General features: G+C 39.2%; 1 protein-coding gene across 5 annotated transcripts in view; it reads left to right on the top strand.

Moving 5' to 3' along the window:
* Window positions 1-15,741, top strand: part of LIPI (lipase I) — a gene marked incomplete at its 5' end in the record, with an annotated part of 66,970 nt that overhangs the window by 36,286 nt on the left and 14,943 nt on the right. For 3 of the 5 annotated variants that reach the window (XM_080657009.1, XM_080657011.1, XM_080657013.1), the window contains 2 exons: window positions 956-1,123; window positions 2,790-2,891. In XM_080657009.1, coding sequence (XP_080513135.1) covers window positions 956-1,123; window positions 2,790-2,891 — 270 coding nt within the window. The remainder of the gene's footprint in view (window positions 1-955; window positions 1,124-2,789; window positions 2,892-15,741) is intronic. The other 2 variants (XM_080657010.1, XM_080657012.1) reach the window with 2 other exon arrangements.

Here is a 15,741-nt window from a genome sequence, read left to right on the forward strand (position 1 = left end):
GGTCATGGATGAGAACTAGTACATTATGTTTTTAGCAGTTTTAGTTCTTAATTTTAACACTAGGAAAAGTTTTAAGTCATTGAAGGAGCACAGGTATCCAAGTATCATATAACACAAGTCTGGCCTCACAATTTAATCTTTACTCTCACCATAATATTGTATAGACACAGATTTATAAACTCTTGCACTTTGTTGTTTTGTACATAAATAGCTGAGCAACTGCTCCAGGAGTGGGATTGGGCTAACTTCAGAGCCTTAGAGAGTAATGCTCTGAGTTGTACAGTGATCAAGTAACAAACACATTGCCAAATGCCACTGCAGCAACAGAAGTTTGGTCAAGGGGATAAGGATGTGAGAAGTTGGCAAAAGAAAATAGACATGATAAAGTTTTTTTAAAAAATCCTCACCTGAGAATATATTTTTCCAGAGAGAGGAAGTGAGAAAGAGAAAGAGACAGAGAGAGGTGAGAGAGAAACATTGATCGGTTGCCTCCAATATGTGAGCAGGGATTGAACCAGCAACCTTTTGGTGTACAGGATGATGCTCCAACCAATTCAGCCACCTGGCCAAGGGGGGACATGATAAAGCTTTAATATTTCATAGTCATATTTGACATTGAGTAGAAATGTTAAGGGTGTGGGGTTAGAAAAGAGAGATGTATATACTAGTTATTAAGTATGATAGCACCATGTTTGAGCTTGTTAAATTATTGAAATAAAAAAATTGCTCTTAATGATTAGAAAAATTTCTTATAAATATGATATAAAGGGAATACTAAACTTAAGTTTTAATTTGTATGACTTATTTAGTTGCTCACAATAACACTGCATTGTAGTCAACACTTTAATATTCATAAAACAGTATTGAGTAGAACTTAATTTTTAATTTTTCTCCAATTTTCTTGAACTTAGTTTAATGCATCTACAATTCTTTTGCTTGATTTTTAACACATAAGGAATGAAATTTATTAAATGTGACCACCAGAGAGCAGTCCACTTGTTCATGGCAGCTTTGGAAACAAACTGCAATTTTATTTCATTTCCTTGTCATTCATACAAAGATTACAAGACTGGTTCATGTGTGGATTGTGACAACTTTAAGAAGAAATCATGTCCTAGGCTAGGTAAGAGAGATTATTATAATTAGTATAATTCTTTGTGGGAAATGTATAGCATAATTGTATTAGTATTTTGCTGCTGTAAGTTTTCATATTTATTTGTATGCCAACATTTTATGGAAAAAATTATCTGTGTTGTAACCAGAAAAAATAGTTTACTTTTTACTAAATATTTTTAATATGTGTAGTGAGGGGAACTTGATCAACTGCCTTTCTATTCTTGATATAGTGGAAAAATTTGGTGGTTTCATGATGACCCATGTTCTTTATATTCAAAAGGACTCATTATCTATTTGTCATCCATCTATATTTCCGCTAAAGAAAGAGACTGTTGAATTCTTAGTGGCACTGAGGTGTGTTTGTTTTTGTTTTTTAGTGTTAGGAGCAAGTGAAGAGGTATGAATCATAATCATTGTTAACTTTTGATTTGCTATTAGCAAGTAGACATGACTCATACATGGTTCACACCTTCTGAAGTGATAAAGCTTGGTAAGAGCATTTAAGTGTTTCCACTTCTGAGAACTAAAGCATGCCAGTGGGAAATTTAGTGAAAAAAAGATTCCACATAAAAATAGAATGTTAGAGCTGGAAAGAATCTCAAAGGCTGTTTGTTCAGAAATTCTAAAGAGAATAGCAGATCCCAAGCATGTCATGAGCATGTAAACATCCGATTAGTGTCATGACAAGATTTGCCTGATATGTTTCCAAAACCAGGGGGCTCAATTGAATGGGCAGCAATTACAAAGGCTGAATTGAACAGCTTCCTGCAATTTTCTTCAGCAGGAGGTTTACACTGAGGTACAGAGAATTGCTATGGGGGGTAGGAAATAAGCAAGCTTTGCCAGTTTTATTTTCTCATAGTCAGTTCACAAGACATTTTGTAGAATTCGTTTTCTTCATACCTTATGTTGGGGGTTGCTTTTCTGGTCCCATTGCTTTTCCATATAAATAAGAAACCTTCTGTGAACATATGGATTGCTTCAGGGCACAAGTGAGACCTAGCATTAAACCTCTGAATTCCCAGTTAAGTATCCTTTCTACTATATTCAGATCTCAAACTTAGAGGCAGCAATGTGGAAACAGACAAATACATGAAGTGGGAAGCATTTTAATATGTACCTATTTGTATAATACACATTCCTTATAATGCATGTATCTAAAATATATATCACTTACATAATAGTGCATATCAATACTACCTATACTATATCATATTGTACATAATGTATACATAGGTATACCATATTTATATGAATGTATATATAGAATTATTGGGGGCAGTACTCATAGAGCTAAATTTAATGTTAAAGTTTGAACTAATTGATTTATTCTGATGACTTTACTAAAAAGAGTTACAGATACAATTCTGAACTTGTAATACAATAATGAAAATGTGTACAAATGGACTATAGACATACATAGTACATTAAGTTCTGATAAGATTTTCAGGGAATCTTGGAAATTTATTTGTAAATCTTCAATTTAATACTTATTATTGTAATTTAAAAAATGTGAAGTTATTTGAAAAGTTTTAAGTTATAAAAATCCATGAATAATAATAACAATAATAATAATAATATACATTGATGCTTTAGTTTCTTTAGGAAACTGAAGTTTTTACATGCTATTTGATGGAAGTCCAATTGCTAATGTTCTATTTCTCAAATATCAGGTTATCAAGCTGAGCTATGGAAAGATGTTTTAGAAGAAAGAATGAAAAGATCTCTTAGGACGACTGTGTTTTTGGATACTACTGGCATAAATCCATTCTGCAGTAAGTAAAAAAGAAATTTAAATATATTTTTATTGATTTGAGAGAGGAAGGGAGAGGGAAGAGAGAGATAGAAACATCAATGATGTGAGAGAATCATCAATCAGCTGCCTCCTGCATGCCCCCCTCTGGGGGTCAAGTCCACAACCTGCGCATGTGCCCTTGACCAGAATCAAGCCTGGGACCCTTCAGTCCATAGGCTGATGCTCTATCCACTGAGCCAAACCAGCTAGGCCAGTAAGTCAACATTTTTAACAAATAAAATATGATTTGTCTTATATACTATTTTATATATTATCCAAAATATTCTTTCTACCCACTCAAATTTCATCATGCACTTTCAAAAAACTTTGAAAGTTGTTAGAGTCAGTTAGAGTCATATTTAAGTAAACACTTGATTTTTTAGCTAAAATGAACATATGCTTTGGGTAATATTTTCCCAAAGAAACAATCAAGGTTCTTGTTTTTTCCTGCAAAATTTGCGTGATTATCCTCCCCATTTTTAGATTTATGTCAGCATATAACAGTTTACAAGTATAAGACATTTATCTACACTATTCCACACTTTTGGAAACCAAAATTAAACAATATAAATGAAAAAAATGCAAGTAAATAATAATTTTCCCATCATTTTTAGAATTAGACAAGAGGAAAATTTGAAGAACAAGAGAGAATCTTTTAGAAATGTATTACATAATGAATTTATGGGGTGATAGATAAGAAAGCAAAATTATTCTGTTTAGAGATGAAAAGCTTGAAGTAGTTTATAAATAAAAGTTTCTAGTCACAGTCATGACTTAGGTTATTGAAGGATAAATATTTAAAATATATTCTCATATTTAAGAATATGTTTAGGTCAGTTGTTGTAAATGTTTTGTAGTCACAGTTGCTATTCATTATAAGATATTATAATTCTTTAAATGTTAGTGATGTCTTCTATAACCCAGAATTGGACCTCTGCATTTTTTAACTTAAATTTTTATCAAGTTAAATTTAGATTTACATACAGATATAAGAAGTAATACAGAGAGACCCTGTGTACACTTTATCCAGTTTTCCTCAATGGTAAAATTTCATAACATTGTAAAATATAATATCACTGCCAAGGTACTGACATTTATACAATCCATATATCTTATCTATATTTCCCCAAAGAATATGCATGTATGTGTGTATCTGTGTGTGTGTGTGTGTGTTTAGCTCTGCACAATTCAATCACACATATAGGGTTATGTATTTACAACCACACTGAAGATATGAAACAGTTTTATGGGTGGCACTTTTATAACCACATATACCAACTTCCTTCTAACCTGCTGTTTCTAACTCCTATTATCCATTAATAAATTCCTAAAATTATATTTTGAAAATGTTACAAAAAGGGAATAATTCAGTATGTGACCTTCTAATTGGCCATTTCCCCCCACTTAGCATAATTCTCTGGAGGTTCATCCATGTCTTAGTATGTATGAATAATTCATTTGTTTTTATTGCTAACTAGTATTCCATGGCATGTATGTACTATAGTTTGTTTAATCATTCATCTGTTGAAGAACATTAGGTATCAGATATTATTAATATAGCTGTTGTAAATATTTTTGTAAAAGTTTTTGTGTGAATTTAAATTTTTATTTATCCTATACTAGAGGCCTGATGCACGAAATTCAACAAGGGGCTCAGCTCTCACAGGCCCAGCTGGCCCTCGCAGCCCCTCGCAGCCTCGGCCAGCCCTCACAGCCCCAGCTTCATCCAGAAGGTCATCCAGATGGTCGGCCAGACAGTCATCCTGCTGTTCAGTCTAATTAGCATATTAGCTCTTTATTATATAGGATAATAAAGAGGTAATATGCAAATTGACCCTCACACCCTCACAAATGGCTGCTTACAACCAGGCCAGCAGGGGGGTTAGTGAGAGACGACCAAATGACTGAACAAGCAGGCTGTGTGGGGCAACCAGGCTGGCAGGGGGGTTAATGAGGGATGACCAAATGACTGAACAAACAGACTGCGTGGGGCGACCAGGCCCGCAGGGGGGTTAGTGAGGAACAACCAAACGACTGAACAGCAGGCTGAATGAGGCAACCAGGCTGGTGGGGGGCCGTTAGGGGCAATCAGGCCGGCATGCAGAGGCAGTGAGGGGTGATCAGGCCAGCAAGGGTGGCAGTTAGGGGTGACCAGGCAGGCAGGCAGGTGAGTGATTAGGAGCCAGTGGTCCAGGATTGTGAGAGGGATGTTCAACTGCTAGTTTAGGCCTGATCTCCGGAATCAGGCCTAAACCAGTAGTAGGACATCCCCTGAGGGGTCTCGGATTGGAGAGGCTGCAGGCTTGGCTGAGGGAACCCCCCATGCACGAATTTCATGCACTGGGCCTCTAGTCTATTATAAAAGTCCAGAAATACAATTTCTGGCTGGGGTCAGAAGCTAATTGCAGATTTAACTTTGTAAGAAATTGACAGCATTTTTCAGAGTGGCAGTACCATTTTATATCCTCTCAGCAAGAGGTTCAATTCCTCTGAGTTCTTACTAGTGTTTGGTGTTACCAGTATTTTAAAAATTGTATTCATTCTGATAAGCAAATGGTGGTAACTTATTGCAGTTTTTAATTTTTGTTGCCCTGACAATTGAATATCTTTTCTATATATTCTTTTTAAGTGTTTGTGTCTTTTGCCCATTTTTCAATTGGATTTTTTAAACTGTTGAGTTTTCAGGGCTCTTAATATATTTTTGATAGTATCATTTGTTGAATCATTGGTTTGCAAATATTTTCTCCCTGTCTGTAACTTGACTGTCTTTTTATCTTTTCCACAAAGGCTTTTGCAAAGTCAAAAGTATTTACTGTTGATGAGGTCTAATTTATCATTTTTTTCATTAATGGAACATGCTTTTGATGTCAAACTCAGCCCTAGGTCCTGAAGATTTTCTTCTAAAGTTTTATGTGTTATATCTAAGTCTGTAACCCATTTTAGTTTAAATTTTGTATAATATTTGAGATTCAGGTTGAAGTTCACTTTTTTTTTTCCCATCTATGAATGCTCCTTTTTATCAGGCACCATTTGTCGAAAAGGCTATCCTTACTTTATTGAAATGCTTTTGCACATTTACTAGTATAAAGAATAAATTAATCATATTTGCTTAGGTCTATGTCTACTGGGTCAATATTATGTCCTCTATTCTGTTGCATTGCTTTACATGTCTAGACCTCACTGTATTAATTACTAGAGCTATGTAGTAAGCCTTATTATCAGGTAGAATTATTATTTCTTCTTTATTTGTTTTGTCCTGATTATTTTAAAAATTCTAAGGTATGTACCTTTCAATATATATTTTGTGTACAAAAATGTGACTGGAATTTTGGTAGGGATTACATTAAACCTATAGATCAATTTGGAGAAAATTGACATCTTTATTATGAATCTTTGATTCATGAACATGTAATATCTCTCCATTTGCTATTAATCTTTGATTTATTTCATTAGCATTTTGTAATTTTTAGTGTACAGATTCTGTGTATCTTTTGTTACATATATTCCTAAATATTTCATTTTTTGAGTGATGGTAAATGATATTTAAAATTTTGATAACTTCATGTTCATCATTAAAATAAAGAAACGGGAATGAATCTTTTTTAAAAACTTTTATTATTGATAGTATTACATATATCACCTTTATACCACCTTTGACCTCCTCTAGTCTGCCCTTGTCCCCTCCCCCCTGTCCCAGGCCTTCACCACCCAATTGTCTGTGTACATGGGTTATGCACATATGCATACAACTTCTTTAGTTTATCTCTTCCTACCCACCCAGGCTTAACTCTGAGGTCCTACAGTCTGTCCCATTCTTCTATGTCTCTGGATCTATTTTGTTCATCAGTTTGTTTTATTTATTAGATTCCACATATGAGTGAGATCATGTGATACTTGTCTTTCTCTGACTGGCTTATTTAGCTTAGTATAATACTCCCCAGGTCTATCCATGCTGTTGAAAATGGTAAGAGTTCTTTTTTTTCACAGCTGCATAGTATTCCATTGGGCAAATGTACAACGCTTTTTTATCCACTCATCTGCTGATGGGCACTTGGGATGTTTCCAAATCTTAGCTATTGTAAATTGTGCTGCTATTAACATAGGGATGCATATATTCTTTCTGATTGATGTTTTGGGTTTCTAAGTATATATTCATAGAAGTGGGGTCACTGGGTCAAATGGCAGTTCCATATTTAATGTTTTGAGGAAACTCCATACTGTTTTCCATAGTGGCTGCACCAGTCTGCATTCCCACCAGCAGTGTACTAGGGTTCCCTTTTCTCCACTCCTCTCCAGCACTTGTCATTTGTTGATTTGTTGATGATAGCCATTCTGACAAGTGTGAGATGGTACCGCATTGTTTTATTGTTTATTATATCCTTCCTCCTACATTTTTTGGAATAGTTTTAATTTTTTTTTCTCTTCAGGCAGGATCTTAGATTGTTGGTTTGAGATATTTCTTCATTTCTATTCCAATGAATTTTTCTCTGATCACTGCTATAGCTGTATTGCACATGTTCTGATAGATTGTATTTTCATTTTCACTTAGTTCTATATATTTCTTTTTGACACTTCTTTGGACATGGTTTTTAAAAATAAGCATGTTGTTTAATTTCACATGTTTAGAGATTTTCCTGTTATCTGTTTTTAATTTCTTATATGGTGTCATTATGGTTAGAGAATGAACTGTACAATTTCAATTTTTAAAACTCAGTGTGTTATTTTTTTAGCTTAGAATATGCTCTATTTGGGTGAATGCTTCATAGGCACCTAAAATAAATGTGTTCTGCATTTGTTGGGTGGAAGGTTCTATATATGTCAATAAGATTTTGTTGGTTGATCTCAAACATTATCAACTCAAAAGTAAAAAATCTCATCTAATCTCATCAGATAAAATATTCCAAATCTTATAATTTAATTCTAAATGTAAATCAGATTTGGGTGAGACTCTAGATAGACTCTTATTTTGGGGCACAATTTGTCTCCACTTGTGAGCCTATGAAACTGAAGAATTAAGTTATTTGCTCCCAAAATAGAGTGGTGAGGCAGGCAAAGGAGACTAGTTATAGACATTCCTGTTCAAAGAGAAAAAAATAAAATGAAAATGGAGTCAATGGTCTTAAGCAATTTTACAGTTCAGTGAGACAAATTTCATTTGGTTTCAAGGCCAAGGAATAGTCCCCTCTGGTTAATTCACCCTGGGTTCTGCCCTTCAGTTTCACAAGTCCATATTCTAGGCTCTCAGAATTAGCCTTCTTTATTTTTTAGTTTTATATGAGTGGTGGTATATACTTCCATATGAATAGTTCTATTAGCCTACTAGAGGCCCGGTGCACGGATTCGTGCACCGGTGGGGTCCCTCGGCCTGGCCTGTGCCCTCTTGCAATCCAGGACCGCTTGAGGGATGTCAGATTGATGGTTTTGGCCTGATCCCACAGGCCAGGCCGAGGGACCCCACTAATGCACGTATACCAGGCCTCTAGTATGCAGATAAGATCTTTGGTTAATCTCTTCCCTCCCTCCCCTCACCCCCCTTTCCCTCTAAGATTCATCACTCTGTTTCATTTTTCCATGCCTGTGTGTTGAGCGTCTGCCCCCTGGTGATCAGTGTGCATCATAGCTACTGGTTGAATGGTTGAACGGCCGCTTAGGCTTTTATGTATATAGATTTGTTGCCTATAGAATTATGGGGGTCCTATATCTTCTTTCATTTTGTACTGTCTGTGCACTTTTCAGTTCAAGCTGGCAGTATTTATACTGCTACAACATTCTCAAAAACCCTTGTAGATCTCCATATTTATCACAGAAATGCATTCAATTAGACAAGAGATTCCTGAAAATATGTTTTCTACATTTTTTTGCTTCTGTTTAGAAATGGCTGAGGGAATCTATGAATCACACACTAATCTTTTCAAAGAGACGTTTGTATTACTGAATACTTTGACTTATTTATCTTTCTAAAGGCAAAAGATTGTCCAGCTACATGTCTAGCATTTTTTCTCTAGAGCATGGTTTTCTGATGGTGAATCTTTTAGTTAAGGTATCTTTCCAAACTTGGTAAGATAAGTATTTTTTAAATCCTCAGGATAGGGTTTGCTTCTGTTTAAAACTTTTATTTCAGTTTATGTTTTCCCTTATATTTAGCCATAAACACTAATAGCAAATATGGCTACACTTTCAAGCCTTTGACAATCCCCTCAGCTAAATGTTCAATTTCTTTATTTAGTTTGCAATTTCTACTTTCCACATAATATTGGGACATAATTTTGGTAAGCTATTCTGTGACTGTATAACAAGGATTCATTTTCCTTCAGTTTCCAATAACATGTTCTCTTCTTTCTGAGTCCTCTCTAGTAGAATTATTAACATGTACATTTTTACTAATAATATAATCAAGGTTATTAAATTTTATGTCATGCTCCTCAAAATTCTTTAAGATTCTGCTCATTGAGAATTTCTCATTTCAGGTGTTGTAACACCATCTCAGTTTTTATACCAAATTTGGTATTTATTTTCCATCACTACCATAATAAATTACCATACACTTTAATGGCTTAAAGCACATAAATTTATTATTGTAATAGAGGCCTGGTGCACAGGATTCTGCACTGGTGGGGGGTGTGGCCTGCAGGGATTGGCCCACTGTGGGAGTACTGCTCATCCCGGTCAGCTGAGTAGCTGTTGACCCGCCCTCTGAGCGGCTGCTCCTGCTGTGGGGGTGGTGCTCATCCTGGTCAGCTGAGCAGCACTCCTACTGTGGGAGTGCACTGACTACCTGGGGGCAGCTCCTGTGTCGAGTGTCTGCCCCCTGGTGGTCAGTGCACATCATAGTGACTGATTGACGGTCATTCTGGTCTTTCTGCTGTTCAGTTGCTGGGCTTTTATTATATAGGACTAGAGGCTGGATGCACAAAAATTCATGCACTTAGGGGGGTCCCTCAGCCTGGCCTGCGCCCTCTTATAGTCCAGGAGCCCTCAGGGGATGTCCAACTGATGGCTTAGGCTCGCTCCCCGCAGGATCGGGCCTAAAGCGGCAGTTGGACATCCCTCTCACAATCCAGGACTGCTGGCTGCTAACCGCTCACCTGCCTGCCTGCCTGATTGCCCCTAACTGCTTTGCCTGCTTGCCTGGTCACCCCTAACTGCTCTCCCCTGCTGGCCTGATCCCCCTAACCACCTCTGCCTTGGCCCACCACTGTGGCTTTGTCTGTAGGGACATCTGGTCTAATTAGCATATTACCCTTTTATTAGTATAGATGGTTACTGAGCAGTGCATTCTGGGGAACATGGGGAAGTGGCATTATGACTTAGAGACCAGGGACTTGACAGAAAGCTGGGAGGTCTGGTCTTACTCAGCAGAGGATGAGCCTGGGGTCATGGGTGAGGCCTGGACTATGTTTTAGGTCTGGGGAGGCACCACTTGCTCAGTGGCCTCCCGCACACACCCCGACCCAGGTTCAAACCGGCAACCTTTCAATGTACAGGACAAAGCTCTAACCAACGGAGCCACCCAGCCAGAGCAGTTATTCTTGGCTTTTCTTTTTTTTTTCTTTTACTTTTTAATTTAATTTTTTTTTTTTACTCTTTTTATTAAATCTGTATTGTTGAAAGGTTTACATAGGTCCCCTTTCCCCGCATTAACCTTTTCCAGCCTACACCCCACCCCAGGCCCTCAACACCACATTGTCTGTGTCCAGGGGTGAGGCATATATGCACACAAGGCCATTGGTTGATCTCTTCCCACCCACCCACCCTCCCCCACCTTCCCTCTGAGGTGTGTCTATGTCTCTGGGTCTATTTTTGTTCATCAGTGTATTTGGCTCATTAGGTGTTAAAAGTGCTCCGGTTGTGATCACTTGGGTTTTCTAAAGATGCAGTCATATCATGTACAAATCTTTTTTCTTTTTCCAAATGTTCTTGTGGACACATTGGGAATATAGATACCAGAAATAGAAGTCTGTGAATAAGTTGGGAATAGGATGCTTTTTCTTTCCTGACATTGTGTACATGATCCTGTGCTCCTGCCATGTTGAGAACACTGAGTACTGTGGCTGCAGGGAGGCTCTCGTCAACTCATCCACATAGAGCCATAACCTCCCTCTCCATGAGCCACAGCTCCCAGGATGCATGCACCCCTCAGCAGAGGTGGGGGCACTTGGCCACCTTCCGCAGGCTTGCCCCCGGTCATCACCCGGTGGGGCCCACCTTCCGCATATCACCCTCTTGTTCCTACTCCCAGGCCTTTCATGCACTTCCTCTCACCCAGCCCTCTCCCTCCTCCTGTCATGTCCAGAGCCCGAGGTGCTGTCCATGAGAGGTGTGTGACACTCCCCACCGGGCCTTTTCATCTTATTCTTCCATGGCGTCCAGTGTTTCTTCTGCCTCGTTAACTTGGTTTGAATCTGAACGGAAATGGCTCCATCTTCTATTCCATTTGTGTCCTTTCCACCCCTAAGTTAATGTTGTGTCCTTAGCATGTGGCTATGAAATGTCTCTGTGACTGAGCTGGAAAACCTTTCCTGTTTCTCTTTCCTTTTCTTTCATTTCAGGATAACTCTGTGGTTTGTGTGGGACCAAAGGCCCTGGGAATATAATGCTGAGCCCTCTGAACTAATTTTATTCTTTCTTGTATTTTTTATTCCTGGGGTTGAATTAAACACATGAAAACAGAAGAAAATATACCCTTAGATATACAATCTGAGTTATTACCCGGAGATTTCCGCAGGAATTGACACTGAGGCATGAGACACGTGCTCATTGGTCAGTTTCCTCAACTATGGAACGAAGGTTGAACCTGCCCCTTGGATCCTTTGGAGGTTGGATATGATGCATCCAGAGGGATTAACTGGCGGCTGGGAGAGTAAGATCGAAGTCAACAGACACTTGTTTCCTTTACCTGGACAGAGTTAGAAAAACACAACTCTTTTTATTATAACACCAGGAAGGGCTATGCCTGTGGGAGGCAGTGCAAGGAACCAGAGATTCCCCCTTGCTCCTGCCCCACCCTCCCTCCCTCCTTCCCTGCACTGGCCCAGCTGCCTGGCTCGGCCCCTCCCCCATGGTGGAACTACTCAACTCCGCTCTGGCCCTGCCCATCCCACAGGGAGGAGCATGAGCAGTTTCTTGCCGAACCAGAAGCAGCTGTGGAGTAGAGAGGTGGCGGTTTTTCCTGAGGAGGGTGTTTGTGCTTTAAAGCTGATGCTCTCTGTCCACCTCCCAGCAGTGAAGGCTGAGGGTTGCTGCAGGTGCTGAAGTCCTTGTTGAAGTCTCCCCTCCAGAGCCTCTCACAGCGGTGAGTCTGGATCCCGGGAGGCTGTGCAGTGGAGGCACCATGTTCCTTTCAGAAGAAACTGAGGATGGATTAGAGCCTGCCACCTGGTTGGGAGGGACCAGGAGGTCTGCCATACGCTCACTCACCATTCCCCAGTCCTGCTCCACTACCACCCAACCTGGTTCCCTGTGATTTCCCATTGACCATCCACTGTGGGAAGGGACAGAGAAGTGGTCAGTGCCACCTCATGGCAACTGGTTGTTTGGTTGTTTCGGTTGTTAGGGACACTGGATATATATATATATATATATGTGTATATATATATATATATATATATATATATATATATATACACATACATATATGTGTATATATATATATATATATACTAGAGGCCCGGTGCACAAAATTCGTGCATGGGGGTGTGTGTTCCTCAGCCCAGCCTGCACCCTCTCCAATCTAGGACCTGTCGCGGAATGTCCGACTGGGATCAGGCCTAAACGGGCAGTTGGACATCCCTCTCACAATCCAAGACTGCTGGCTCCCAACTGCTCGCCTGCCTGCCTTCCTGATTACCCCTAACCACTTCTGCTTGCCAGCCTGATCACCCCCTAACCACTCCCCTGCCAGCCTGATTGATGCCTAACTGTTCCCCTGCCAGCCTGTTTGACCCTAACTGCCCTTCCCTGCAGGCCTGCTTACCCCTAAACTGCCCTCCCCTACAGGCCTGGTCCCTCCCAACTGCTCTCTCCTGCAGGCCTGAGTCCCCCACAACTGCCCTTCCCTGCAGGCCCAGTCGCCCCCAACTTTCCTCCTCTGCCGGCCTGGTCACCCCTAACTGCCCTCCCCTGCAGGCTTGATCGCCCCCAACTGCCCTCCCTTGCATGCCTGGTCCCTCCCAACTGCCCTCCCCTGCTGGCCTGATCACCCACAACTGCCCTCTCTTGCAGGCCTGGTCCCTCCCAACTGCCCTCCCCTGCTGGCCATCTTGTGGCGGCCATCTTGTGTCCACATGGGGGAAGGATCTTTGACCACATGGGGGCAGCCATCTTGTGTGTTGGAGTGATGGTCAATCTGCATATTACTCTTTTATTAGATAAGATAGAGGCCTGGTGCATGGGTGGGGGCCAGTTGGTTTGCCCTGAAGGGTGTCCTGGATCAGGGTAGGGGTTCCCTTGGGGCATGGGGTGGCCTGGGTGAGGGGCCTGTGGTGGTTTGCAGGTCGGCCACGCCCCCCAGCGACCCAAGCAGAGGCCCTGGTATCTGGGATTTATTTATTTTCTATAATTGAAACTTTGTAGCCTTGAGCAGAGCCAAGCCTCCTGCTGGCTCCGTGGCCGCAGCCATTTTTGTTGGGATTTATTTATCTTCTATAATTGAAACTTTCTAGCCTTAAATGGCAGAAGGCCAAGGCAGGCCAGAGCTGCCGAAAGCTTGGCTTCCTCCATCGCCAGAGGAAACTCAAGCCTCCTGCTCTCTCCAGCTCCGTGGCTGCCGCCATTTTTGTTGGGATTTATTTATCTTCTATAATTGAAACTTTGTAGCCTTAAGTGGAGGCCTGGGCCCACCAGGGTGTGCAGAAAGCTTGGCTTCCTCCATTACCAGGGAAACCCAAGCCTCCTGCTCTCTCTGTGGCCACAGCCATCTTGGTTGGGTTAATTTGCATACTCTCTCCTATTTGGCTGGTGGGTGTGGCTTGTGGGTGTAGTGGAGGTATGGTCAATTTGCATATTACTCTTTTATTAGGTAGGATATGGTTATGTATCAGAAGTCTGAAACAAGTGTTGTTGTGTAAAATCAAGATGTCAGCAGGACTTAGTTCCTTTCTGGAGGCTCAAGTGGGAGAATCTATTTCCTTGACTTTTTGAGCTTTTAGAGGCTGTCTGCATTCCTTGGTTTGTGGCCTCATCTTCTAAAATATTGGATTGATTCCTCACATTGTTTCACTTTGCCTCTTCTGTATCACATCTATTTTTTAGATTCTCTTGTTTTGTCTTCCTCTTCTGCTTTTATGGTCTTGTGATTGCAATTCTTGTGATTACATTGGACCCACTTGGATAGTTTAGGGTAATCTTTCTATTTTAATGCCAGCTGTTTAACAACATAAATTACATTTGCTATCTTCGTTATCCTTTGGCATTTAAGGTAACATATTGAAAAGTTCCAGAGATTAGGACATGACATATTTGGGGAGGTTTACCACAATTAGAATATGCATATGTGATTTTTTAATCTACTGTTCTCAACATTTTACCACTTTAGTGAAATGTGGGAACCTCACTTCCATTTAGGTACCTTTACATTCTCCACTTTTAAATGTCATTGTCTTAGCATTAGGTTGTATGATAATTTTTGTTGTAATCATCAGTTTATAAAATGAGATTTATAAAATTCATGATAAAAGAGATAATCTATTGTATGTACCCATATAACTTATCTTTCCATTGTTCCCTCTTTGTTTCTTATGTTCCAAGAATATTTATTTTATCAATTAATTTATGTTTGAAGAAATTCACACTTTTAATAATTAAGAATGGGTCTGGTAATGAGAAATTCTTTTAGTTTTTCTTTGAGATTGTCTTTAGTTCTTTGTTCTCAAAGGATAGTTTGGCTGAATATAAGATATTCTTTCTTTTAGTACTTGAAAAATGTTTTGCCACTTCCTTTTGGCCTCTGTGGTTTCAGGAATCTTTTGTGACTCAAATTGGTATTCTCCTGTAGGTAATTCATCTTTTCTCTTTGGCTGCTTTCAAGATTATATTCTTTATTTGTAATTTTCTAAACTTTAATTATGATATATCTTGGTGAGAATTTCTTTAGGCTTATCCAGTTTTACTCAACTTCTTGAATCTGTGTGGGGTTTTTTTCTTTACCAAATTTAGAAAGTTTTCAGATATTATTTCTTTGAATATTCTTTCAGTTCCACTCTCTTTTCCGTCCTCTTACTCTCTGCTAACACACATATTACATCTTTGTTATGGTTCCACAGGTCCCTGACACTCTGTTCATTTTTTTTTCTTAGTCTGTTTTTTTTTTTTCTGTTGTACAGAATGAGTGGCAGATTTACCTGTCTTCAAGTTCACTGATTTCTATCCTGTGTCATCTCCAATCTACTATTGAGCATATCCAATGACTTTTTTATGTTGTTATATTTTTTATTTATGTAATTTCTACTTTGCTTTCTTTTATAGCTTCTATTTATTTGCTGAGAATTTTTTATTCCTTTAATTTTTAAGACTGTGACTTTGAAGTATGTTTATGATGGCTTCCTTAAAATTCTTGTCAGATAATCCTGGCATCTGAGTCATCTCAGTGCTAGCAATAGTTGATTGTCTTTTCTCACCAAAGATGTGATTTTCTTTGTTCTAAGTATAATGGATAATTTTCAATCACATCCTGGCCATTTTGTCTATTATGTTAGGATTTTGAGTTATATTTAAATCTCTCTTTTAGCAGGCAGTCACATTGTTTAAGTTTTTGCTTATGTATTCTGATGATGTAATTCTTTAGATTATAAAGTTTCAGGATTATTATATTTCCCTGGCAACTTGCTTCTTTT

This window comes from Plecotus auritus, assembly GCF_963455305.1.
Source record: "Plecotus auritus genome assembly, chromosome: 2".
Lineage (NCBI taxonomy): Eukaryota > Metazoa > Chordata > Mammalia > Chiroptera > Vespertilionidae > Plecotus > Plecotus auritus.